Raw genomic sequence first — 25,826 nt, forward strand, 5'->3', positions numbered from 1 at the left:
TTTAATTTCTTGATGCAATATAAGAGTAATTTTACGGTCCTTAAAGAGGTACCATGAGGTATCACTTTTTCTACTGTAATTTTGATACTTCTTAGTATCTAGGTACTATGAGGTACCAAATTTTATACTAAATTTTTGGTACCTCATGTTAACTCCTCAAGGGCCATAGAATTGCTCGCAATATCAAGAAAAGAATGCATGAATACCATGGCCTTAATCACAACACATGAACACTTACGCACGATCCACGCACCCATACACAACGAACAGAGCGAAAATGAACAACTCAAGGCATAAAAGCAGCAAACTCAAAGTTCAAAAGGAAGAAAAAAAACGCAGAAAGTGTTTGCTCGGACGATCGATAGAGCTGAGTCATAGTATTGGAGTACCGCATGGTCATCCCATTCCCCACATGAGTCCCTTGATGAACTTCCCCGCGACGATCCCGGCGCAGACTGCGCCTTCACCGGCGCCGCCGCCGCCGCAGAAGCACGTCGTGTCGTCGCCGTCGTCGCGGCCCATGGCGCACTGGAGGCAGAGCTCGACGTCCGGGCACGCGCTGCACCGGTACGACCACGCCGTTTCGCCGCCGCCCCTGTGTCGAACGTTGAGGCACTTGCGGCGGCGGCCGTCGGCCGGCGGCGGCGCTCCTAGGACGAGCTGGTGCGGGTGCGTCGGCTCGCCTACGCGCCGCGGGAGGTGGGCGCAGCGCGGGTGAGCGCGGAAGCCGGTGCTCCGACGGCATACGTACACGTGGGAGTAGTCGTCGAGGCTCCTCGCGCACACGTCGCAGCTGCTGCCCGCGGGGACGACGCCGCCGCCGTCGGAGCGGGCGGTGAGGTCCAGGCGGTGGCCGGAGAAGTGCCTGATCGTGTTCGGGCAGCGGCGGAAGCAGGCGTCGTGGAGGAAGAAGGCCAGGCACTCGGCGGCGGCGCAGCGGTAGGCCATGTCGCCGGGGTCGACGCGGCGATGGCAGAGCCCGCACATCGCCCCGTGGATCGAGCACTTCTCGCGCCTGAGGCGGTGGTTGGGGTGAGCCGGGTGGGAGTGGCCGCTTCCCATGGCTAGCTAGCTACTCTGCAGCTGAATTCTTTCGAAAACTTCAGCTCGTCGATCGAAACAGCCAATATTCTTCTTATTCAGATTCTTTCGAAAACTTCAGATAATCTTGCGCGCTGATCTCTAAAGTATAAGCAGCTGCAAACAAAATCTTCAGTACTGTTTTTCTTCTTCTTCTTCTTGGAACTCGATGAAGCTCAGCTGATCGTTGGGTTGGCGTATCCGCGTATATATAGTCCCGTGCATGCATGACTGATGTACAGAACTCCCTCCGTATTTTAATGTATGACGCTATTGACTTTTTAGCCAACGTTTGACCATTCGTCTTATTTAAAAGATTTATGTTATTATCATTTATTTTACCGTGACTTGATTTATCATCAAATGTTCTTCAAGCATGATATAAATATTTTTATATTTATACAAAAAATTTGAATAATACGAATGGTCAAACGTGAATTAAAAAGTCAACGGCGTTATACATTAAAAAATACGGAGGGAGTAATTATTATTAACGTTCTCAAATTAAAAACACGTTATTAGAAACTATTAAGTGTGGTGGGCTGGGCGGCCGCTCGACTATGCCACGTCAGCGATTCGCTACAGTACAACAGTGCTCGGGTGTATTTTTGCAAAAAGGCGCTCCAGTTTTACGTAATAACATATATGCCCCTCGCGAACAGTTTTTGGAGAGGAGAATCCGCGGATGAGGACCTATATGTAAAAGTGGAATATGTAGGGCCTTTTTCGCAAAGTGGCGTTCACTACCTAACACCCCAAACCCTATCCGTTGCCGCCCGCACCCTGTCCCTCTCCCTCTCCAGCGCCGCCACCGAGCGGCTCGCGCCGCCTCCGCCACCCCTCGCGCCGCCATCCCCACCATCGCCGTCGCCGTCGCCTCGCCTCGTCACGGCCGCCTCCGCCATCGCCTCCGCCACCTCCACCATCGTCGTCGTCGTCGCCGTCGCCACCCCTCTCCCACCATCGTCTCCGCCATCGTTGTCGCCGTCGCCTCGCGCCACCACGGCCGCTACCGCCTCCGACTTCCCCGTCGCCTCGCGTCGTCGTCGCCGTCGCCCGCCCCCGCCACCATCTCCGGCCCCCCAAACCCTAGCCGCCGCCGCCCGCTCGTTCCGACGGGGATTCGGAGGGGGTCGAAGGGAGCAAGAGGCGGTGGCGGTCGGCGAAGAGGATGACGATGGCGACGGCGGCAGCGGTGGAGGAGGCGGACGCGGCGGTGGGAGATGGAGACGGTGGTGATGGCGGTCGGCGAAGAGGACGACGATGGTGACGGCGGCGGCGGAGGAGGAGGCGGATGCGGCGGCGGGAGAGTGAGACGGTGGTGATGGCGACGACCCCCGCACTCTCTCATGGCAATCTCGGGGGAGGTGTCGGGGACCACGGCAACGCTGGTGGTCATCAATGGATTCACGGTCACGGTGGAGTCAGTCGGGGACTCGCGGTGCATCCTGGACACGCAGGGTGGTGAGGTGTAGCTGCTGACCGTCGACCACTGCCTGGAGAAGAATGCCGAGGAGCGGGAGCGGGTTAGCGCCAGTGGTGGGGAGGTCGGCCGGCTCAATCTCTTCGGTGGTCAGGAGGTACCAATTCGCTCCCGAGAGGCCAGATTGAAAAAGAGAGGCTTCCTTTGTGATGCATTGCTGTGTGACGCTTTGTTTTCAGTCGGCCATGTCCTGCTTTGTGATGCATTGTTGTTTGATGCAGTTCTAGGTTGGCCCTCTCCGGTGCTAGACAGGTGGCATGTGCCTTTCAAGATCTATTGGGGACCTCTTCCTGCCGCTCCCATCATCCCTCGTTGCCCGCCCCAGATCCCATCATCGACGGCGGCGTGGATTTTGGTGGTCGCGCAGGTCTGGCTGACGAGCTCCATGGCGGCTCGAAGCAGATGGCGACCTCAACGGCAACGTGGATCCAGGCTAGAGCTTGATAATGGCACTAATCTGCCAACGAGCTTGGCGGCAACATGCCCGGCGGCCGCCGTTAGTTCCTTACCTAGCGCCGTCTCCACCGTCTTCGCTGCCTCCACGGTCATGGCCAGCGGCGGTTGACCATGGCATATGCTCCGGCAGGCAAAAGCAGAGAGATGGCCTTCCTCCCCTTTCTCTCCCATCTCTCCTTAGATTAATCTCTCTCTCTCTCAGGCTGCCATTGTTGTTCTTTTCATGGATAAAATTGTTAGGGATCGGCAATATTTCCTATTCTAATTGTGTCTTGACTGAAAATTAGTTCGATTATATTCAGAGCCCGTGGTTAGGTGATCCGAGATTGGTGCTTGCTGGCTGGATTAGTCAATTAGAAAAAGGTAGATTTTGATATGCAGTATTAATTTGATCTTGTGATGATCTTAGTTCTTGTACCCTGCCTTCCCTTGAGGCTACTTCTGGATACCCAAGGCCCTAGCGCGAAGACGTGTGAGGGGGCTGCAGGTGAGTCGGGCTATCGCCGTGGAGCGACCGTGGTGAAGCAGCAGCTCTACAGCGGCCGGATCAGTGCGGTGGTCCGGTGGCTTTATGGTTGCTAGAGGTGTGAATCCTTGCTTCAATGGTTAGAGAAACTTAGATGCACCTTTGCTGCATGTTTCTTCCATGTTTCATGTCTTCTTTCTGCAGCTGTTGCTGTTTAGGGTCAACTAGGAGGAAGTGTCTGTGTGGTGATTCATCACAGTTGCGGCGGTCTCGACCTACAGCATATGTCCATGATCGATGCGTGACAAGAGCCGAAAAGGATCATTCATTGTGTGAGTGTGCTCTATGCGGCTGCTAAGCAAACAACCAATTATGTTTCACTGTTAAAGTTTGGCTGTAATATTCGATTAAAAATACCATGATAATTTTACCTCCAAGGATCTAAATGTTTTGCCTTTGATTTAAATTGTTTTTCCCCTGATGGCTGATGCAGTGATGCAGTTTTTCAAGCAAGTGGATAAGAGCAGCAAGTATTATGAATTTCGCTGCAAAACTAGATTAGTGAAACCATCAATCCTCCACTTTCAGGTGAGTTATAATTCATTATTCTATTTAATGCAGGATAGGCTATTTTTCCTAAGCTATTAGCATTTGGATTATTCTGTATCATCACGGAGTTGCTACACCTTATTTCACTGATCGTATGTATTTGTCCATGTCAATAGAACTAAGAAGTTCAAAAAATTGTATGAACAATAATAGCCTTAATAAAGGGACCTCTAAGCAAGAAATCTACTATCCCAGGGAAAAATTTTGTAATATTTTGAAGGAAATGCTATGGTGGTTAAATACTTAAATGCTTGCATGTTGAACTGTTAAAAACACTCATAACTTGATGATCTTTTGACAGAACCTATACAAGGAAGGGCTCTTGGAGCAACTGCTACAGTCAACTGCTCTACTAGTTAGTTGGTCACTTGGTCGTCACTTGTCAGGTAGTATGCACAACCTTTTGTGGTATATCATCTGCTTTATCTAAATTAGTTTGGCTCATTTTTACTAATGTTATAACTGTGTGTGCAGCCTGACGGTGCAGCATCTAAAAGCTAACTTATACAGTGTGCTTTATCTCTGGTATGGCTGACCTCAGTTGTAAGTTCTGAATTTTGAGTGGTGTTGGTTAGAACCATTTATCTGATTGCTCTTGTTCATGATGAATGGCAATATAATGGGATTACTCTTACTCAGGCATTGATGGAAAGTTTCAAGATTTGTGCAGTCAATGATGGCATCATAAATTGCGTGGATATGGTAAAAATATATCATTTACCAGTTTTCTCTTTTGCTGAATCATTGATTGATCTACTATATTTGATCTTGATCAAATCATATTTTTGAACTAATGTAGTTCTTTGACATGAAAAAAGCTTGATGTTAAGTACAGAAGAACCAGGTATGCATAATCATTGTGTGGGTTCATTTTCTTTTTTCTTCTATAGAGTTGCATGCATTTTCCTTTTTGCTTCGCCCCCGCCCCCTGAATAGAAATGTATACGGAGAACTACTGATCTTTAGAATATCAGAGAAAAGGTCTAATCTGATTTGTATGATCTCTATAAGGATTTGGAACTCACCAGAAACATCCAATTTCCATTTCTAAGATAGACAATTATCTTTACCTTACCCTGTAATTTTTTCGTTTGACCACCGATAATTCTGATTCCACATGGATCTTTTATGTACTTTCTCATCCGCCATCTTTATTCTTGTAATAGTGGAAATGTACATCAGAGAAGCCCCTAGAACTGCTCCTATTACAAATAAGACCGTAACAAGTCATTAAGCTAATGTCTTAAGGGATATATTATGTACTCACTTTATAAATCAATGCAGTTCTTAGCTAATACGTGCTCATGTGATGAAGTATTTTTGTGCCTTTTCCTTTGCTTTCTGCTTGATTGATGATTTCCAGATAAAAGTTTTAGATGATACTAACAACAGTTTTTTCACTCTAGAACAAACTATTAGGTAGTAATACAATGCTTAAGAAACACTCCATTATGGTGTAATGTCTTCATTTCCTGACTGCTTATCCTTCTATACCTCTTAAACCTAGCCATTTTATTTGTTTATACCGAAACCTAGACATTCAATTTTGTCCGGCACTTTTACTATAAGTGGTTAGTAGATGATGCCATGTATGTTATCTTGGGACAAAAGTAAGATAATTCAGTGGCTTGATGAAACTGTACAGGAATATCCCCTTTTTTAGTAATCTATTGTGAAATCAGTTGCTAGATGTTTCACTAATCATGACGGGTGGGTTAGTAAATATGTGCGGATTATTACCGGGTAATACATTTATCCACATACTGATCATAATTCAGAGGAACAAAATATATTGGCATTGATTATTTATTCTGATTGTGAGGTTAAGGAGTATTCAGCTTGCAAGTAATAAAATTGTACTACTACATTTGTACCTAGGAAGTCAGCTCTTTCTGGTAAAAATTTTAGCATCCTTTTATTCTAAATATGTTTTATATCTTCTAGATTTATTTCTTTTTCAGGGCAAGTCACTAACTTTATGGTATTGGAGTTGGAGTAGAAGATCAGCAGCTCCATCATCGACGATGGCCTGATCCACAAAGATGGATTTTGGTGGTGCTACTTCCAGGGAGGTAAAATATTGTGCTATTTGACACATGCTGATGGGGTGCAATGTCGTCTGTGCCAAATGGACCTGAAAATATTGTTAGCTAGCCTGACTTAACTGCAAGCAAGACCAAGAGGAAATCTGGTTACTACTTGGTCCAGATACGACCTGATTTGATTAATCTTATGAGTTGCTGACTTGGAATTTCAGTTTGAGGAGATTTTAGTTCAGAATCTAATCATGCAATTGGCTTAGGCGACATGAACATTTTTTATCTGTTTATCTTTTATTTGTAGCTGAACTGTCGTGGTACACACTTCCTAAAGTTTGAAACTTACTATCTTTGTTACCAAACTAATCTATGTTTATATGATTATGTCCTACAAATTGCTGAGTCTGTTACATCATTGTTACATCTGTTTTCAAACTATTTGCTAATATGAATACTATGACAGGACATGCCTTTGCTTAACTATTTGTTTGGGTAAATCTGAAAATACTAAACTGAACTAATTTTGTTTTGTTGAGTTCATTTAGAAGTTTTGGAGCTCGTCATATATCAGCAGAGCTCATCTTTTTCAGATAATATCTTAGGATGATCCTGCATTTTGCATGGACAGAAGTCTAACAACAGTGGTAATCAATTTGTACATAGCATCATTATGTCTTATCGATCATGGACTTTTTGATTATATATATGTGAAGGAATCTTATCCTTTGGACTGCTAAAAGATTCTGTCCAAATATTTGGTGTCTTGGTTGTATGCATCTCAATTATGCAGAGGTCAGAATTGTTCTTAGGACAGTTGTATCATCTCGATATAATTTAATGATCAGTTCAATGAAGCTTCCATTATCTAAAAAATATACTTGGTGTCTAAATTCTGAAAGTTTCGGAGATGAATATTTTTATCATAGCTCTGATGCCTAATCTTTGGTATCTGGGACTGGTCAACGCCATCCAATATTCAGGTCTGCTGGGACAAGAAACCTTCGCCGGTGGAGGATAGCTTATGTACAAAAAGCACAGCTGTTACTGAATGAAGCTGCTTCTTGGTCACATCTTTGGTACCTCTATGTGAAAGGTAGTAGTTTCAGATCCACTTAAATATATTGTTCTATACACCCCCCTTTTCCCCTTCATCAGTAATGAAAATTGTAGATCAATATTCTTTTAAATACTGCTAATGTGTTAAGTTCATTTATCTGCACATTTTGCCCTTGGCAGTCAGATCTGTAAATTCACCTAATGCCTGCATTATCTTTGTTGATAGGCACTGACTACTTCCAATCAAGTGGGTGTCCATTTAGTTGCAACAAGCGGCGTTACGGCACAATTATATCTGCAGATTGTACTTTAGCTTGAGGGTCTGTACACAACTCAAAAATATCTATTTTGGGAGCTCTACATGAGGAATATGATCAGTAAAACATTCGTGCCATTATCCTATGTTATGTTACTAAGCAATGATCAGATATTTGACAAAAAATTAAGCAGTGATATATTAAATATTCTTAACACCTTTTGATTTTTTTTTTTGGGTGGCGATCAGGTCACTGCAAACAAGCGCATACTTAATAAAATGACATCACTAGCTTACCTGTATTATGCAAGATCATCAGTGCATGTACTGCCACAACATACTAAATTATCCTCTGGGAATTCTTTAGTTAATCTTGGTCTCCCCATCAGCTCTGATAAGATTTTGCTTATTTATTTTAATTAACTATTAAATTATTATAAAATAATTATGTAAGTGTGAAAAATTTTTTTGTGTTGCTGATTTGTTTTGATTAAATATCTTGTCCTCCATTCCTTCTTTTACTTTAGGGGATGCACTTGTTATCTGAATGTATTCTCCAGAAAATTGATTTATTAGAGGTAGCATTGACTACTATGAAAGGCAGTATATATGCTTTACTATTGTTGTGAGTGTTCCCCCTTCTACCATTGCAGTAGGATGGTAAATGCAAGAAGCCAAAGCGGAAGTATAAGGCTGTACTATTGGGCTTTTCACAGATCAAGAGGTGAGTATTCCTGGCCATTAGGTCACTGAACTACAGATTTGTTAATTTTACGCTCCCATTGTTTCAAGTTGAGTTTATTTATTATGGCCCTTATTCCGGTTAAATGCGAGTTTATATAAATGAATCTGTCTAATTCAGTCCTTCATATAATTTAGTGTTTTAGACAAATTAAATGTGTTCGGTTCCTTTTTGCATGGGATTCTCAAGTTAATTACATTTATTCAACCCATGTCCTTCCATACAATAATTCATCGCTTGTTGGATTTTCTACAACTGTATGGATTTAGTAGTTCTATATAGTACGTTTAAAATCTCAAGTTTATGGCTTGTAAGATCATCTATACAATCAACATAGTTAATGATTTAAAGGCTATGACACCTTTGCGTAAGGGTTCCACTATTTCTTTGACACACTACTTCCAGATTAAAAGCAAATATCTAGATAGGTGGATCAAAACCTTTGCTGACTGTGCATATTATAGTTGAGGTGTCATATAATTAACTGCACAACGACAAAGTGTCATACTAATGCTTATATACATACAAAGATGTTTTTTAGATAACTTGATCTCCACGGGTAGTACAAACAATCCTTTCCATTTATATAGTAGCAACTGTTCTTTAGGGGTAAATTTGAAGTGACTGGAGCTAACACATATTTGTGATGGACTTGAAGCCCATTTCCCTTTCGAAATTTCTGCCCAAGTATATGAACCTTCAAAACTAATGGCCGAAATATTAAAGCTGCAGGCTAGATCTCTTTCTCATCTGTGGCCAAAAACATTCAAGATGAAACCTCCAGAAGGACAAGATATTGGACTGTGCTTCATTAGTTCTCTTCAAAGGTATGATCCTTCAAATCGATGCTTCTACTGACTTTCCTTTTGTTCCTCTCACTTGTCTCAATGGCATGTGGACCTACTGGTGTGGACCCATCTCATTATTTATAAAATAAGGAAGTTTTCAGATGTTTAATTGGTGGCATGATAGAAATTAATCCTCAGAAGTATCACCAATGATTTTAGTGGGTTCAGTCATATCATTTGTCATATACTAACAAGTCCTACCTCCGTCCCAGAATATAAGAAGTTTTGGGGTTAAACACGAGTATTAAGGAAGTAGGTGGAATTAAATGGGTCAATGTTATGATTTGTTGAGAAAAGGAGGTAGGGGGAGAAATTAAACAGAGAAGGTTTTGATTGGTTGAGAGAATGTAGGTGGTAAATTTGCTATATTTTGGGATGGATTACGAATGCTAGAAATTACTATATTTTGGGACGGGGGGAGTATTCATTTCAGTTACCGGCAATTGAAAACCAATTCAACAATTTATCCTGAAAAAATGAATGCGAGTTCTTTTGGAGTTTAAACTCTTTTTATCAACTACAGGATGCAGCTGTGTGCATGAAGCTTATCTGCATTTGTGTGTTTTCTCTCTTTTTCTTTGCAGACCAAACGGGTGCATATTGGGTTACGAACCAAGGCTGGTGCTACTAGGTGCTGATATTTTCATCCAAATTGCTTACCCAAGAATACCAAAATATGTTCCATGATCCTTTTTATGTCCCATTTCCAAACCATGTCATGTATCCCCCCATAACTGACAATGCTTGGACTTGGTATGCTTAAACAAACTGATACTGTGATGCATCCATTTCTCAAAGTTGCTATTTGGTAATCTTATTTGTATGAATATTTTTTAAATTCAATTTTTTTTGTAATACCTGTTTTTGATTTGTCACAATAGTTTCTCTTACAACCAGATGAAATCACATGGAGTTTGCATGTGCATAGCTATACAGTCCCTGTTAAATATTTTAAAAAGTAGTATGCATGTACAAATTTATCATCTAACCTTTTTTGTATAATTACCAATTTAACAGGAAAATGTAATAAGTTTTACTTTTGGGGTGTTTTCGGAGAGCTGCACAGATACTATAATCAAACAGGTAATGTTAAGATTGGCAATACCGACTCGTGAGACAAATTTGAAGATATTGGCATGAACTTGGACTTGACAAATGGCAAAGAGTTAAAGAGAGGCAAATGTGGGAGTTAAAAGAGAGGCAAATGTGGGGTTGAGGTGTCATTTGAGAGGCACAAATGTAAGGAAACTGGCAAGATTTTGGAGACACAAGACAAAGAAACATAGAAGGGAAAATGTGGGGAGATTAGTAATAAATTGGATGTGGCAGTTAGCAGGTAAAGAGATAGGATCAACAAATGCATGAAAATGCTGAAGACTCCTGATCCAAATGCTGCGGCAAGCTCTTTAGGTACAAGTGCTTTTTTCTTTGAGCCGGCACATCTTATTATTCCACTGATTTGTTTTTTATTGATCCATGGTTGGCTTATTATACATCCTCTCGTAATGATTGATTTCCATTTGGTGACTCCTTGCTTAATAGTTTCTATATAGAATTCTGGCAAAACTTTCCTCTGTGCTTAATTAATATGACCTACTTGTGTTTATACAAAAGTATTATGAAAAAGTTTTACTTGGTATCATGGCTATGGATATTAAGAAAGATCTGTCATACTTAGTTTTGTAGTTTCTCATGCAATCAGTGCCATGTACATATATGGTTATGAAATAGCACAAATGTGTAGCAGCGCTTCATTAATATATTGTTTCCCTTGTCTTTGTTCCTGAACATTAGTTTGTTCATATAACTCATTATCAGCGTCATGCTCCGGAGACTATGTACATTAGTTATGGTACAAATACTTTTTTTGTTTAGATTTTAGGGAATACTTTAAAGATTTATCTTGATGTGATTAAGTATTCAACTTTCTTTCCTTTTCAACAGCCTTGTTTTGAAATGCTGAGGGAATGTTCAGCAAATGCTCATGACATATACCATTGTTGTAGGATGGTAACAGCAAAGAAGCTGAAGGGCAAGGATGAGGCTGTACTGTTGAGCTCTTGGCAACTCAAGTAAAAGGTGAGTTATCTATGTTCTGGACTATGCACTTCCGCTGACTTCAAAATGTATAAAACCTGCTCGAATTTGGTTGGATCATTGACCTGTTGTTCTCCATGTTATGCACCTGTAAAATTTTCTCTTCCTTTCAAGCTTAACTTAAAATGGTTCTCCTTACATTGAATTAATCGATTTACCACTTGTGATTTGTACGCTGTTAGAGACTTAGATCAACAAAAGCAGGGCTAAATGTTATTTGTCCTTATTTGCAATAACTTTGATATTTTGGTTTGGGTTAATTGATGTCAGAATTAGACAGAGTGATCAACTAAAGGCATTTTTCATTCAGCAATACTCGAAATATTAACTGTCAACTTCATGCCACCAAATAAATTCAGTTCATTTATCCAAACTATTTGTTGCTGAACAGGTCTGTCATAGCCTCACACATATATGGTTTACTTTATTCCTTGCAGAAAAAGGTGTTTTTTTTATTTTACAGAGAACATCCTTCAAGCCTTGAAATTAGTTGTTGTTGTGCTAATCTTGAAATGTTTAGTATATTTGGTGAATTATGATGCTCTATTGCTCTGCAAAACATGGTTTCTGAATGCACTATTTTGGTTGGACAGGTTAAATGTGTTGTAGGAGTATTTTTGTTTTTACTATTTCGTGAAATCAAAATATAAATTGATCATTCCAGTGAAGCACCCTATTGTGCTATTCTCAATCTTAGCTTAATATATTTTCCAAGCAACAATGATTGTAATGCAGGCTCAATATGTTACTCTGGTAACCGGTATTAGCTGAACCAAAAGCATCAACGCAGTTTACGCTAGGATTACAAAGATTTAAGAGGATTATTATAGCCTCATATAATAAAGATATCCCATTAGCCTTATTAATTGTGTACCAACATCAATTTATGTTTATCAATTCCTATAATGTCTCGCTATTATCCTGAAATTGGTGTGCTGTGGTGTTTAACATAATTCTGCAGTTGACATAGCTCTATCCACCTCATTATAGATGATTGATAAACATTTTTTTCTCAAGAACTTTATAGTAATATGACCTAAATAAGGTAATTCTAACATAATCCTCCCTAATCCTTTGACTCCTTGCCCTTGTTGACCTCAAATGTTCATCTTTTATCCCTACTTGTACATGGATCACAATTCAATCCCTCTAGAGTCGTGTCCAAGCTAGCTCTACCTGTGCATTAGGATTTTTACATGCTCATGAGTTTCATTCTGCTTTCCTGGAAAGAATGTAGTTTATGTGATCAGCCAGGTGTGATTTTGGATTTCATTTGCATTATGTCGAAATCGCCCTGATGTGATGCATGAAAAGTGTATTGCGTACTGTTTGTCCTCCTCTTTATACTGTGCCGAAAAATCGCCTGAAAAAGTGCTCTATTCCGTTATCTGAGTCTTGGTTGATTTCGCTTGTTGGCATGCGCATTTGATGATGTCAGAGGAGATCAAATTTGTTGCTGCTATAATTTTGTGATTGCTATGCATCTCAAAATTGATTAACTTGGCCTGCATTTCATTGTCTTCGTATCAGGGGTAGAAGGCTCGGGTGATTCAGGTGCTGCTGTTCATTGTCGGAATAAACACTGTGCCAACTGGTCTTCGGGCCTTGTCTTCTGGCTCTGATGCAAGGATCGTACGCCGTTGTTACACTGAGAGTTTCCATTATACTGGCTGGCCATCCCCGCAATGAAGCAGGTCCTTATGAGGTTGTGTGCAGCCTAGATTTACCTATGTATTAAGATTGTTGCATCCTCATGGCTTCATGAGTAACTGTGCATCCCATTGCTAAATCCTGTTGCTAGATGGTTGCATATTTGATTATATGTTTTTATATTTATTGATATTCTGATGTTTAGGAAGTTTTTTACCATAGGAGTGGGTTTATGTATTAAACAGATGTGATTTTCGATTTGATATGCATCACGAGCAAAATGGTCTTGATGTGTTGCATTAAAAGTGTATTTCCTACATTTTTCCCTACTCTTTATCTGCACTCGGTGATTACTCCCCAAAAATAACCTGAAAAGTACTATTTCGCTATATTAGCTTTGGTTCATTCCGTTTGTTGGCATGTACATTTGAATATGTCAAGAGGACATTTAGTGTGTTACTACTATCATTTTGTGATGCCTTTGCATGTCAGAATTGATGAACATGGCTTATATTTTGTTGTCTTGATATCAGGGGGAAAAGGGTCGGGTGATCCAGGCGCTGTTGCTGCTCTTCATTAGCGGGATTAACACGCTGTGCCAATTGTTCTTTGGATCTTGTCTCCTGGCTCTGATGGAATAGTTGTACCCTGTTGTAGATCTTCTGTTATTACAAATAATCTGGGATTCATAAAGTTCTTTGTTAGGCAAGGTTGCATGCTTGGATTGGAGTAGTTCCTGGAGAGTTTTGGTGCCTCGCCTGAAGTGTTTCCTGAGATTTGCTTTGCTTGGAAATGAATGTAATCTTTTTTTATTGGCGGTTTTTGTTGGTTTGTAACTTACTAAATACATGTATTGCTCATCTGGTAATTCAGACTCAAGTGAGTTAACCTATGCTGATGATGTTATCTGCTGCTATGTACGTATACTACTTTCTTTGTGGCATCTACTTATGAACTCTTCCTAATTACAATCTGCTATCCAAAATAACAATACCGTATTACACCACAGCTCTCTCCAGGCGGCGCGCCAGTGGCGCGCCCCATCCTCTAGTACTAGTAATAGTCCACACGGGCTGGCTGGATCGACGCCGCGTCGATAGATCCATCCATCGATCGGGGGACGTACGTACATCCATGGAACGAACACTTCAACGACAACAACGCCATTCCATCTATAGCTAAGAGCAAGTTCAATAGTATAGCCAACTACTAGCTCCAATTTATTTATAGCCAATCTAATAGCTCATTCATACAATAGTTACATACTACCTCCATTTTTTAATAGATGACGCCGTTGATTTTTTCTCACATGTTTGACCATTCGTCTTATTCAAAAAATTTACGTAATTATAATTTATTTTGTTATGAGTTGTTTTATCACTCATAGTACTTTAAGTGTGATTTATATCTTATGCATTTGCATAAAATTTTTGAATAAGACGAATGGTCAAACATGTGAGAAAAAGTCAACGGTGCCATCTATTAAAAAATGGAGGGAGTACTACTTTATTGATACCTAGCCCTACCTGTCATAGACACACTGCGTCTTGGAGTCCGTGCTACAACTGGCTACAAATCTGTAGCCCGCTGTTCTTCTCTCTCCTGATTTATCTCCTTAAAATATATTTGCAGCTGGCTTATAGCCTGCTATTGTACCTGCTCTAAGCTAGCTACCCGGCCCTCCCCCACGCTTTGAGTTTCGCGCGTTAATTAAGTCCATGCATACAAGTTGGGTGAATTAAAGCTACAAGTGTGTTGATGATGTATAAATATAAAGGTTTAGTAGTGTGTGTTGAATAAATTAATACTCCCACCTTACTATGTATATACATAATTTACTTTAATTTCTCAGTGTGCCTGCTAGCTTGTGTGGTTGTGGATTGGGGAACACAGCTTGCTTAATTTAGCTGCATTGTGTATTAAGGCCTCTTCAACCCTGATCATGGACCTGTGTGCTGTTGACCTAGCTCAGAGTGGTATGTAGGCCGCCTCGAGTCACCTACTACCTACGTCTTCACCGCAAGTCAACCATATAGGTCAAATCAATATATTCCAGAATTTTGTGAAAAGTAGTTATAAAGACAACTTATGAACGAAATTGTTCACTTGATTTATTTGTAATGTTATCACATACTATTACCATGTTTATAGCATATTTTAATTAAGCAAACTTTGTACATGTATATGTTATTAAAATTACAGTGTTATTACTCTCTCCGTTTCATATTACAATCCGTTTTTACTTTGATCAAAAGGGAGAGAGTAACGAAAGCAAGTCTAAAATGCCTACCTTCCCTGGTCCGTTACTCGGCCCATAAGCCGGCCCATTGTGTCAATACCGCTATAAAAATTGTGCCTGAGCTAGGGTTTCATCATCCACTCCGCGCTGCATCGCGATGGGGCGACGAGGGCGCGAAAAGCAGCAGCGTCAGGAGGCCGCCGCCGACGACGTCGACGTCGACGTCGCTAGGTGAGTACCATCTTATCTCGCGAGCTAGAAATGAAATTAAGAACAAATTAAGGAAATCCCTTGCCAAAGTGGCGTCCATCATCTTTATATTTTGATGATTGCTTGGCAGAAATCTTAGGGGAATGCCGTGGTTAGTTTGGTTGCTTTTCGAGACGCCCTCCGGATTCGCAATATTTTCCTTCAATAGCTACATCTTCGAAGAAGAGAATGCAATCGAGGTATAGATTTATATTGTGCGTCTGCGTTTTTATTAATATTTCTAATTAAGTTTCCTGCCGCCTTACTGGTTTCTTGCTTCTACTCATGCAGCACATTTGGGCCAACTTCGTCATGGACTATATAGCAAAAAAATATGTTAGTATATATCTCTCTCTGTATATCTCTAATTTGGTTTTCTTGTTTAAATTTTTTTCATGCGTTGAGAGAATCATCGACATGATTACTTGGGGTTGTTAAACTTTATATCAACAAGTGCTCAATAATTATGAAAAATTAGTTAGCATAAGACGTGACTCTAGCTAGTGTGATGCTGCTAGTTCTTTTAAAAATTAAAATTGATTTCCTAGCAATGCACTATGTATCAACACCTAATGCAATTTCCTACTGTAACAACCTGTCGCTGCTAGAGGGATGTGATCCTTAAGACGGTACACTGGCTGCTTTTCCAAAACTAGAAACCATTTTTTACTGTAACATATGGAGCAATTCCGAGGTTTGCTGAAAGACTACTCGATCTTTGATAAAATTAAAGACTGGATTTGTTCCCTCCTGCCACAGCTGAGAATTGAGACATTTTGCATGTTGGTTGAACTCTATCTATCTATCTCTTAAGTCTCTCATAGTGGTCATCTTTTTGTGCTTTATCAGCTCTGGCTGAAACAATTTCAAAAGTTTGAGGACAAGTCTGCTGCTATTAATTGTACTACTGGTCTTGGCAAAGAACTGAGAGGTATGCTGAAGATTTGGTGCCGTCGTGGGGAGAAGCTAATGGTTGGAAGCCTAGAATACAAAGAAATAATCGAAGCAGATCAGGAGCTGAAGGTAATCAACTAATTACATGTGTTTGTGAATAACATCGATTACATTTTTCACTGGTCTTTGCACATGCAGGGAGTAAGATGCCTGTATAATGATTATGTGATGGAGGTGATGTGGGGCATCAAGAATCTCATGCACATTTTAGTGCCTGAAGAACAAAAGATGCTGACCAAGGAGGAGCGCCTCCCAGTGAGTAAAGGATTGGAAATGATCCTGCACCGTTATAAATTTGATGTTAAGCCAGTGATGGTGAGTTTTTGTTCACAGCATGTCTACCTGTACATATCTGTCATAGCTGGTGTCATGTACTGATTCAATTTTGGATTGAAACCCTTATTGTTGATCAGTTCTTTTTGTTCTTTAACAAAAGACTCTCCACTCGGCAGTTCTTCTAGAAACTCATATATTAATCTGTATTGCCTATTCATTTTAGTTTTTGTGGTTAGTCTTTAGATTTAAGGAAAGAATGATGTATCCCATTATGGCATAGGGATGTGTTTATCTTGTTCTCTGCAAATATGTTATCTTTTCAATAAAAGGGCAGGGCATTTGGTCTTAAAAAATAATGTGTGCCCTTTTGTATTCATCCAGATTAACGATGATATAGTGGAAACCGCTTGCTACTTATATCATTGTGACTTTCTTGAAAAGAGGCACTCCGAGGACCTTCACTTGTCAGATTATCACCTTCTGAAAATATCTGGGTTGAACAGTTCCGAATGGGATACTATGAAACTAGCAACTGCTCTGAAGAAGATAACTCGCCCTGGAGAAGAACTTGAGCACCCCCCTGAGGTGAACCATAAATCCATAATACTTCTACTGTTAAGACTTTATATGTTTCATATATACCTGTAGGTTGAACTGAAGTTTAATTTGTATGTTTTTTCCTTTCAGATGTTTTCGTCGGATGAGCTATTAAAGATAGAGAGAGATGCAGATAAATACAAGGATAAGATCTATAAGACAGTTGTCTCTAAGATCTGGAATGAATTAGTACGTTCCTACGGTGTCAAGAAGGAAAAGTTGGGACATATGCAATTCTTGGTTGAGGCGGCGGCACAGGAAGCTGCCAAGAGGGAGGTCGATCAAGCTGATAATGATTGAGGTGTTTCACCATTGAAGAACTTGCCTTATTATGATGTGATGTAATATAGTTGGTTGCTGGTTTAAACACAGTTGTGATGTATGGAGAGGATGGAGCAAAAAGTTGAACAATTGGGGCTTTAATTAGCCGTGCTATCTAGGCAGGCAGAGTTCTGTTATTTTGGCGACCTACCGTTAGCTGTTATGGTGGATATTGTGACATGCAATTCTATGCATCTGTGACTTGCTCTCAGGCATCGCATTTTGATTTCATTTATTTCCAACCTAATCAGCTTTGCTGTGCACAAACCTTGTCATGAGCATCATACCTCTAAACCAAAGCCCGGTGATTTGTTTAGAAATGTGTATATAAGGAATGCAGTTTCTGTATTTCCATCTAAATTATTGCAACTGGAAATCGAAGAAGGCAAAGTGGCTGTAGTGGTCGAAATATGTACACAAGATTGGTATTCTCTTTTTTCTGTACTGAAGCTTGGTTTTAAAGCTATAGTATCCCAAGAGAAGTAAATTTTTGTTTCGTTTTAAGAATATCATCTAGATGTTAATAAAAAAAAAAGAAGAGATACGTGTAAAATAGAGAGATTATCTATCTGTAGTGAAATGACCCATAAGAGCCAAAAAAAAAAATTGAAACATAGGAATCCAACTATCTAAGAACAGTATTTTTTATCAACAAGCTGATATTTCGCATTTCATAATAAATCACAATGACACATCTCGATATTTACAGCCAACCATCTCGTGAAAAGTGGAAAATTGACCTACCTCTCGTTGACAATGCTTCTTCCCGAACGCCCGATTCCAACTACAAAAATCAGTCCGTAGCACGTGTCATCACATCAATAGTCAACATGCGTACGATACACCCTCCCACATCTCTCCCCAATCTCTCTTCATGAACTAATTTAATAACAATACCTGAATTTTTTACCGGATAATTCGTATCCGTCGGGTACTATATTCCCGAATCCGATCTCATATCCGCCAAAAAAAGACTTGTATTTGCACCCGATATCCATGAAATGCCCCGGGTACCCAAATTTTTTACCCGAATTTGTCCCGAAATAATGTGGTCGGGTGGGCGGGCAGGAAATACCCGCTCCGTTTTTACCCCTAGTCATTTTAAATGTTGCATGCAGTGCTATTTGAATGTTTCATCAGGTATTTTGTGATAATTTAATGTTTCATTAGGTCATTTAAAATGTTGCACACGATGCTCTTTGAATGTTTCAGTACATATCTTTGTGACGTCCGCTAGCGCGGCGTGGAGGGCGTCGACGTGGGCGAGGCCGGAGGCGACAGAGGTGGGGTCCAGCGCCCAGGAGTGGACGGCGTGGATGTGGGTATGGAGGTGGGCGAGGATTGGATGGGAGCAGCATGGGAGGCTGATGGAGCGGGCATGGTAACCCGCGCCGGCGCTGCGAGTGGAGAGCTCTATTTGGACAACCTAGAGGGACTGAGCGGGAAGGAGATAGAGCGTGCGAAGCTAAGCGCCATCGCTGCGTGCGTGAGTGCATGCGTCTGTGGCGGTGGCCTTGTGGTTTTTATAAAGAAAGAAGAGAACACTAGCTAGCTAGCTCCATCACTCACCCAATGGTGAAGCAACAGCTAAGCTAGGCGGGCCGGCTTGGAGACGGGGCAGGCGGTGGCGCGGCCGTTGTCGCCACTCCGGCCCCCGGCCACCGCCGCCATCGATGCGTCCGAACGGGGAAGAGAAAAGGGGGAGAGAAAAGAGAGAGAAGGGAGAGAGAGAGGGATCGGAGGAGGAAGAAGGGAAGGAGAAAGGATGACATGTGGGCCCCACATGTCGGTGGGTCCCACAATATATTTTATGTGTGGATGACATATGGGTCCCACATATATTTTTTTAATTCTAATGTCACATAAGCACAACATGGAATGAAGACCGGGTTAGCACCGCCACGTCAGCAAAACCGCTCTCCAAAACCATTGGAGGAGTCAAATTGCACTAGTTTCAATTATTCATGGAGTCGTCCTACCCGGTTTTCCAGTTAAGGGTCACGATTTAGATTCGGTGAACAATTAAGGGAGTCTAAGTGGACTTTTTCCTTACTAGCAAAATGCCCGTGCTTCGCTACGGTGTTTTTAACTGCAGTTATTTTCACACTGCTTTGGTACTTTTACTCGCTAGAAAAAGTCTCAACTGATAGAGAGAAATACAGTAGCTCATAATAAATTACTATTTAAGAATAATTTCAAATAAAGGGAGATAAAAAAGACAAAGCCGGTTTGATTTTCACCTTTACACGGTGTGAGTCAACATGGACTCTGAAGATATGGGCAGATCTACGGGTGGCTCAAAAGCACGATCAACCAGGGAATCAGCGAGCAACCTTAGACCAATCGACGGAGCATGGTAGGTAGCAACCGCGTCTAGCCATCCGCTTTCTTTCCGCGACAGCGGGTACCATCACTCCATGCTGTTATTATTTCAGCATTTCTTATTTTTAATTCTGGATTTTTGTTATTTCTAATAGTAATTTATATGAACTCTAAACTCATATTTCAATATTCTTTATTTTAAATTCAGAATTTTAGTTATTTATAAATTATATTTCTATATGGATTCTAGATTCTTTTTTCAATATTTTTTTAAAAAATTTTTTAAAACCGGTACCTATAATATAAGTGTCTAGAAAACAAAAAAAAACGAGTTGAGCCTTATCCAGTCCCTCTCTCACTCTCGTCCCCTCACTCTCTCTCTCTCTCGATCCACGCCGGCGGATCCCTCCGCCCTATCTCGCCTCCCTCGCCGGCGGACACTCCCTCTGCCCCATCTCACCTCCCTCGCGCGACAGATCTGCCGGTGGCAGCGGCGTCAGCGGCAGCCGCGGGTGGATCCAGCGATGGTGGCGGCGGCCGCGGGCGGATCCAGTGGCAGCGGCTCCCTCCGCCCCCTCTTGCCTTCCTCCTGCGGCAGATCCGGCTGTGGTGGCAGCGTCGGTGGCGTCCGCGGGTGGATCCGTCGGCGGTGGCGGCGACCGCGGGCGGATCCGGCAGCGGCGGCTCCCTCCGGCGGCGGTGGTGGCGTCGGTGGCGGTTGCCTTTTGGGCAAAGACAATCGCATTGTTCGTCCATCCATTTTCTCCCAAGCTATAAATTATCCAAACTAAACTCCATATATATTCCGCAAATATAGAGCAGATTATTTATCTAAAAACAAATAATTTTTTAGCAGATTAGTTGTCTAAACCAAACAACACTTATTGGGTCACTGTACACATCCCGCAATCACCCGGTGCAACGCACGGGCACTTTTGCTAGTTATTATTAAGATAAAAAAATGTTCGTACGATGCAATGCGAAATCCCTTAATTTATCATTCTAAATCGTATATTAGGTACTCGGGGACGCTTTGCTGCGGACTAAGACGGATTTGTGCGGTTTTTATTATTCTTCTCGTTCAATTTCTCTTCCTCTACATTCTACGCCCGGTTGGATTTTGTATGCGATGTATGACGCGTGTGGGAATGGAGGGCTCGATTCCGATTGGGATTTTGGGAGAGGGGGTTGCGATGGACGAAAATTGGCGTAGTTCAAGGTGACGAATGGAAAAATACTTATTAATTTTTAATTAGTTAAGATTTCTTTGAAAGTTGGGAGTCTACCGCAAGTACTAATACATCTGAAAAAGATATAGGAATTTATATAAACATGTTTCAATCAAATTTCAATCTTTTACTGTCAACATCTATAAAATTTACATCAAAGTTACATATATAAATATAGTATTATTATGATGTAATTATGCCAAGTTATTATATATATGTAATTAATTACACTACTGTAACTATGTAGTAGCTATATAGTATAATTATGCTGTAATTTAAGCCAAACAAATCGTGTGTATAAAAGACCGGCTAGTGCTAGATTAGCATGCATGATGCATCTAGGAGCACAATATTAGGTGCAGCTGCAGTCGGTTTTGCCGGACTTCAGATAGCTGCATGCAGGACGGTAGGACTCTTCGCGAGAAAAAAAAAAAAAACCGGATGGAAGCACGTATCTAAACACAGATCAACGTATCTAGACCGGATGGAAACACGTATCCTGCGCCCGCTCCCATTATCTCATCCCCTCCGCCCGTCTGGCGCCGCTCCCTCTCCTCCGTCGCTCCCCTTCCTCCCCTCCACGCAGGCCGCCTCTCTCCCCATCGGCGGCGGCCGCGCCACTCCCCCACTGGCGCACCTCTCCGCGCCCCTCCCCAACCGGCGACGCCTCTCAACGCCCCTCGGCCTTCCCCACCGAGCAGCGGCAGCGGCGACGGCGCCCTGCCCTCGCGGCGAGCAGCGGCGGCGGCGGCGGCGCGGCTATGGTAGCGCCGCTTCTTCTCCCCACCGCCGGCTCCTTCTCTCCTCGTCAAGCGGTGGCCGCCGCACCGCTCTCTCGCCAGATCCGGCGGGCCGACGGCGAGGTGGTGAGGAGCAGCGCGCTGCGGCCTCCGGTCCGGCTCGCCCCTCCCTCTCCTCTCGACATCTCGTGTTAATATTTTGGATGTTTTTTGATTATTCTGATTTAAATTTGGAGTGGGATTTTGTGTTTGATTTGGATTGTGATGATTTGAGATTTGGAGATAAGGTGTGCTCAATGTGGGATTCTATTTGTGTGATGACGGAATTCCGACTGGGATTTGTGCCGGGGGGTGTGACCGACGAAAATCACCGCACGGAGGGGGTGACGATTGGAAAAATACGAATCTTTTAATTAGTTAGGATTAGGATATAAATGCCTAACCTTCCCTGGTCCGTTACTCGGCCCATAGGCCGGCCCATTGTGTCAATAACCACTATAAAACTGGTATCATCCACTCCGGGCTGCATCTCTCTCGCCGTCGCGCGATGGGGCGACGAAAGCAGCAGCGTCAGGACGCCGCCGCCTCCTCCTTCTCCGACGACGTCGACGTCGCTAGGTGAGTACCATCTTACTGTATCTCGCTAGCTAGAAATGAAATTAAGAACTAATTAAGGAAATCCCTTAATTGCCAAAGTCGCGTCCATCATCTTTATATTTTGATTAATTGCTTGGCAGAAATCTTAGGGGGATGCCGTGGTTAGTTTGGTTGCTTTTCGAGACGCCCTCCGGATTCGCAATATTTTCCTTCAACAGCTACATCTTCGAAGAAGACAATGCAATCGAGGTATATATTTATATTGTGCGTCTGCGTTTTTAATATTTCTAATTAAGTTTACTGCCTTACTGGTTTCTTGCTTCTACTCATGCAGTACATTTGGGCCAACTTCGTCATGGACTATATAGCGAAAAAATATGTTAGTATATCTCTCTCTGTAGATCTCTAATTTGGTTTTCTTGTTTAATTTTTTTTCATGCGTTGAGAGAATCATCGACATGATTAATTACTTGGGGTTCTTGAACTTTGTTATGTCAACAAGTGCTCAATAATTATGATAAATTAGTTAGTATAAGACGTGACTCTATCTAGTGTGATGCTGCTACATATACTCATTTTTTTAAAAAAATTAAAATTGATCTCCTAGCAATGCACTATGTATCAACACCTAAGACGGTACACTGGCTGCTTTTCCAAAACTAGAAACCATTACTGTAACATATGGACCAAATAAGAGATCTGCTGAAAGACTACTCGATCTTTGATAAAATTAAAGACTGGATTTGTTCTCTCCTGCCACAGTTGAGAATTGAGACATTTTGCATGTTGGTTGAACTCTATCTATCTATCTCTAAATCTCTCATAGTGGTCATCTTTTTGTGCTTCATCAGCTCTGGCTGAAACAATTTCAAAAGTTTGAGGACAAGTCTGCTGCTATTAATTGTACTACTGGTCTTGGCAAAGAACTGAGAGATATGCTGAAGATTTGGTGCCGTCGTGGGGAGAAGCTAATGGTTGGCAGCCTAGAATACAGAGAAATAATCGAAGCAGATCAGGAGCTGAAGGTAATTTATCAATTACATGTGTACGTGAATAACATCGATTACATTTTTCACTGGTCTTTGCACATGCAGGGAGTAACATGCCTGTATAATGATTATGTGATGGAGGTGATGTGGGGGATCAAGAATCTCATGCACATTTTAGTGCCTGAAGAACAAAAGGTGCTGACCAAGGAGGAGCGCCTCCCAGTGAGTAAAGGATTGGAAATGATCCTGCACCGTTATAAATTTGATGTTAAGCCAGAGATGGTGAGTTTTTGTTCACAGCATGTCTTTACCTGTACATACCTGTCATAGCTGGTGTCAATTTTGGATTGAAACCCTTATTGTTGATCAGTTCTTTTTGTTCTTTAACAAAAGACTCGCCACTCGCAAGTTCTTCTAGAAACTCATTTAGCTATTAATCTGTATTGCCTATTCATTTTATTTTTTGAGGTTAGTCTTTAGATTTAAGGAAAGAATGATGTATCCCATTATGGCATAGGGATGTGTTTGTCTTGTTCTCTGCAATTCTGTCATCTTTTCAATAAAAGGGCAGGGCATTTGGTCTTAAAAAGTAATGTGTGCCCTTTTGTATTCATCCAGATCAACAATGATATAGTGGAAACAGCTTGCTACTTATATCATTGTGACTTTCTTGAAAAGAGGCATTCCGAGGACCTACACTTGTCAGATTATCACCTTCTGAAAATATCTGGGTTGAACAGTTCCGAATGGGATACTATGAAACTAGCAACTGCTCTGAAGAAGATAACTCGCCCTGGAGAAGAAATTGAGCACCCCCCTGAGGTGAACCATAATACACTTTTATGTTTCATATATACCTGTAGGCTGGACTGAAGTTTAATTTGTATGTTTTTTCCTTTCAGATGTTTTCATCAGATGAGCTATTAAAGATAGAGAGAGATGCAGATAAATACAAGGATAAGATCTATAAGACAGTTGTCTCTAAGATCTGGAATGAATTAGTACGTTCCTACGGTGTCAAGAAGGAAAAGCTGAGACACATGCAATTCTTGGTTGAGGCGGCGGCACAGGAAGCTGCCAAGAGGGAGGTCAATCAAGCTGATAATGATTGAGGTGTTTCACCATTGAAGAACTTGCCTTATTATGATGTGATGTAATATAGATGGTTGCTGGTTTAAACACAGTTGTGATGTATGGAGAGGATGGAGCAAAAAGTTGAACAATTGGGGTTTTAATTAGCCGTACTATCTAGGCAGGCAGAGTTCTGTTATTTTGGCGACCTGCCGTTAGCTGTTATGGTGGGATATTGTGGCATGCTATTCTATGCATCTGTGACTTGCTCTCAGGCATCGCATTTTGATTTTCATTTATATCCAACCTAATCAGCTTTGCTGTGCACAAACCTTGTCATGAGCATCATACCTCTAAACCAAAGCCTGGTGATTTGTTTAGAAATGTGTATATAAGGAATGCAGTTTCTGTATTTCCATCTAAATTATTGCAACTGGAAATCGAAGAAGGCAAAGTAGCTGTAGTGGTCGAAATATGTACACAAGATTTTGGTACTCTCTTTTTTCTGTACTGAAGCTTGGTTTTTAAAGCTATAGTATCCCAGGGAAGTAAATTTTTGTTTCGTTTTAAGAATATCATCTAGATCTAAAAAAAAAAGAGATACCTGTAAAATAGAGAGATTATCTATCTGTAGTAAAATGACCCATAAGAGAGCAAAAAAAAAAAAATTGAAACAGAGGAATCCAACTATCAAAGAACATTTTTTTTTTATCAACAAGCTGATATTTCGCATTTCATAATAAATCACAATGACACATCTTGATATTTACAGCCAACCATCTCGTGAAAAGTTGAAATTGACCTACCTCTCGTTGGCAATGCTTCTTCCCGAACGCCCGATTCCAACTACAAAAATTAGACGTCCGTAGCACATATACATTTTTCTCGTCCTATTCTTTTAATTGCACATGTCATCACATCAATAGTTAACATGCGTACGATACACCCTCCCACCTCTCTCCCCAATCTCTCTTCATGAACTAACTTAATAGCAAAACTTTAAATACTTTTTCTTGTATTATCCGATTTGTGATATTCGTTGCAATTAAATCTTCATAATAAGATTTCATATGATTATATTTTGCTAACAATTATTTTTAAGGTTTTTTTGTCACAATGCTTTTCTAAATGATGCAATAAACAATTTATTATGTTTCACTATGTCCTTTGTAGGGGTGAAAACGGGTCGGGTTCGGTCAGATCTCATCCTTCCCATATCATAACCCACATTCTGTAACCGGAATCGGGTCAGACACGGATAATGCTGAATACGGATATAAACTCGGATAATGTCGGGCAAAAATACGGAACGAATACGTAAAAAAATGGATATGTACACTATTGGTTACGAATACTTATTCGGATATCAAGTCAAAGCAACAATCATATATATCACATAGACAATAACCATTCAGCAATTCCATATATCCATAATACGATTATATTAGGCAATTATGACC

At 41.3% G+C, this 25,826-nt stretch overlaps 3 protein-coding genes and 1 long non-coding RNA gene across 13 annotated transcripts; 3 read left to right on the forward strand and 1 right to left on the reverse strand.

Moving 5' to 3' along the window:
* Window positions 1-396: 396 nt before the first annotated feature.
* LOC127783144 (uncharacterized) lies at window positions 397-1,062 on the reverse strand. Its single transcript, XM_052310387.1, has one exon. The coding sequence runs from the start codon at window positions 1,060-1,062 to the stop codon at window positions 397-399; it is 666 nt and encodes a 221-aa protein (XP_052166347.1).
* A 1,946-nt stretch (window positions 1,063-3,008) lies between these two features.
* Window positions 3,009-13,674, forward strand: LOC127781129 (uncharacterized). Of its 10 annotated transcripts, XR_008018916.1 has the most exons (18): window positions 3,009-3,382; window positions 3,474-3,603; window positions 3,690-3,817; window positions 3,979-4,073; window positions 4,396-4,480; window positions 4,569-4,637; window positions 4,734-4,796; window positions 4,894-4,938; window positions 6,056-6,166; window positions 7,114-7,226; window positions 7,416-7,509; window positions 8,099-8,169; window positions 8,920-9,014; window positions 9,620-9,666; window positions 10,053-10,445; window positions 11,042-11,114; window positions 12,663-12,837; window positions 13,316-13,674. It is a non-coding gene; the product is annotated as an uncharacterized LOC127781129 (long non-coding RNA). The 10 variants fall into 10 exon arrangements; XR_008018923.1 differs by having other exon boundaries at window positions 3,009-3,603; window positions 7,416-7,566; window positions 8,914-9,014; XR_008018920.1 differs by having other exon boundaries at window positions 3,009-3,603; window positions 7,416-7,566.
* A 1,498-nt stretch (window positions 13,675-15,172) lies between these two features.
* Window positions 15,173-17,802, forward strand: LOC127782267 (uncharacterized). The gene is made up of 7 exons (XM_052309395.1): window positions 15,173-15,252; window positions 15,362-15,470; window positions 15,562-15,606; window positions 16,120-16,293; window positions 16,363-16,539; window positions 16,882-17,085; window positions 17,188-17,802. The coding sequence occupies exons 1-7, from the start codon at window positions 15,179-15,181 to the stop codon at window positions 17,395-17,397; spliced, it is 993 nt and encodes a 330-aa protein (XP_052165355.1). The 5' UTR covers window positions 15,173-15,178; the 3' UTR covers window positions 17,398-17,802.
* Window positions 17,803-21,469: 3,667 nt separating this feature from the next.
* LOC127782268 (uncharacterized) lies at window positions 21,470-24,912 on the forward strand. Its single transcript, XM_052309396.1, has 7 exons — window positions 21,470-22,327; window positions 22,447-22,555; window positions 22,641-22,685; window positions 23,158-23,331; window positions 23,401-23,577; window positions 23,914-24,117; window positions 24,198-24,912. Exons 1-7 carry the CDS (start codon window positions 22,257-22,259, stop codon window positions 24,405-24,407), a joined length of 990 nt encoding a protein of 329 aa, XP_052165356.1. The 5' UTR covers window positions 21,470-22,256; the 3' UTR covers window positions 24,408-24,912.
* Window positions 24,913-25,826: the final 914 nt, after the last annotated feature.

Source organism: Oryza glaberrima, chromosome 8 (genome assembly GCF_000147395.1).
Source record: "Oryza glaberrima chromosome 8, OglaRS2, whole genome shotgun sequence".
NCBI lineage: Eukaryota > Viridiplantae > Streptophyta > Magnoliopsida > Poales > Poaceae > Oryza > Oryza glaberrima.

What these genes read in the sequence shown, in the direction of transcription:
- LOC127782268 (XM_052309396.1), top strand. Translation starts at nt 22,257, where the DNA reads ATGGGGCGACGAAAGCAGCAGCGTCAGGACGCCGCCGCCTCCTCCTTC. An exon ending in GACGACGTCGACGTCGCTAG is followed by an intron (nt 22,328 to 22,446) that starts GTGAGTACCATC and finishes ATTGCTTGGCAG; the next exon opens with AAATCTTAGGGGGATGCCGT. An exon ending in TTGATGTTAAGCCAGAGATG is followed by an intron (nt 23,578 to 23,913) that starts GTGAGTTTTTGT and finishes GTATTCATCCAG; the next exon opens with ATCAACAATGATATAGTGGA.
- LOC127782267 (XM_052309395.1), top strand. Translation starts at nt 15,179, where the DNA reads ATGGGGCGACGAGGGCGCGAAAAGCAGCAGCGTCAGGAGGCCGCCGCC. An exon ending in AAGAAGAGAATGCAATCGAG is followed by an intron (nt 15,471 to 15,561) that starts GTATAGATTTAT and finishes CTACTCATGCAG; the next exon opens with CACATTTGGGCCAACTTCGT. An exon ending in ACTATATAGCAAAAAAATAT is followed by an intron (nt 15,607 to 16,119) that starts GTTAGTATATAT and finishes GTGCTTTATCAG; the next exon opens with CTCTGGCTGAAACAATTTCA.
- LOC127783144 (XM_052310387.1), bottom strand. Translation starts at nt 1,062, where the DNA reads ATGGGAAGCGGCCACTCCCACCCGGCTCACCCCAACCACCGCCTCAGG.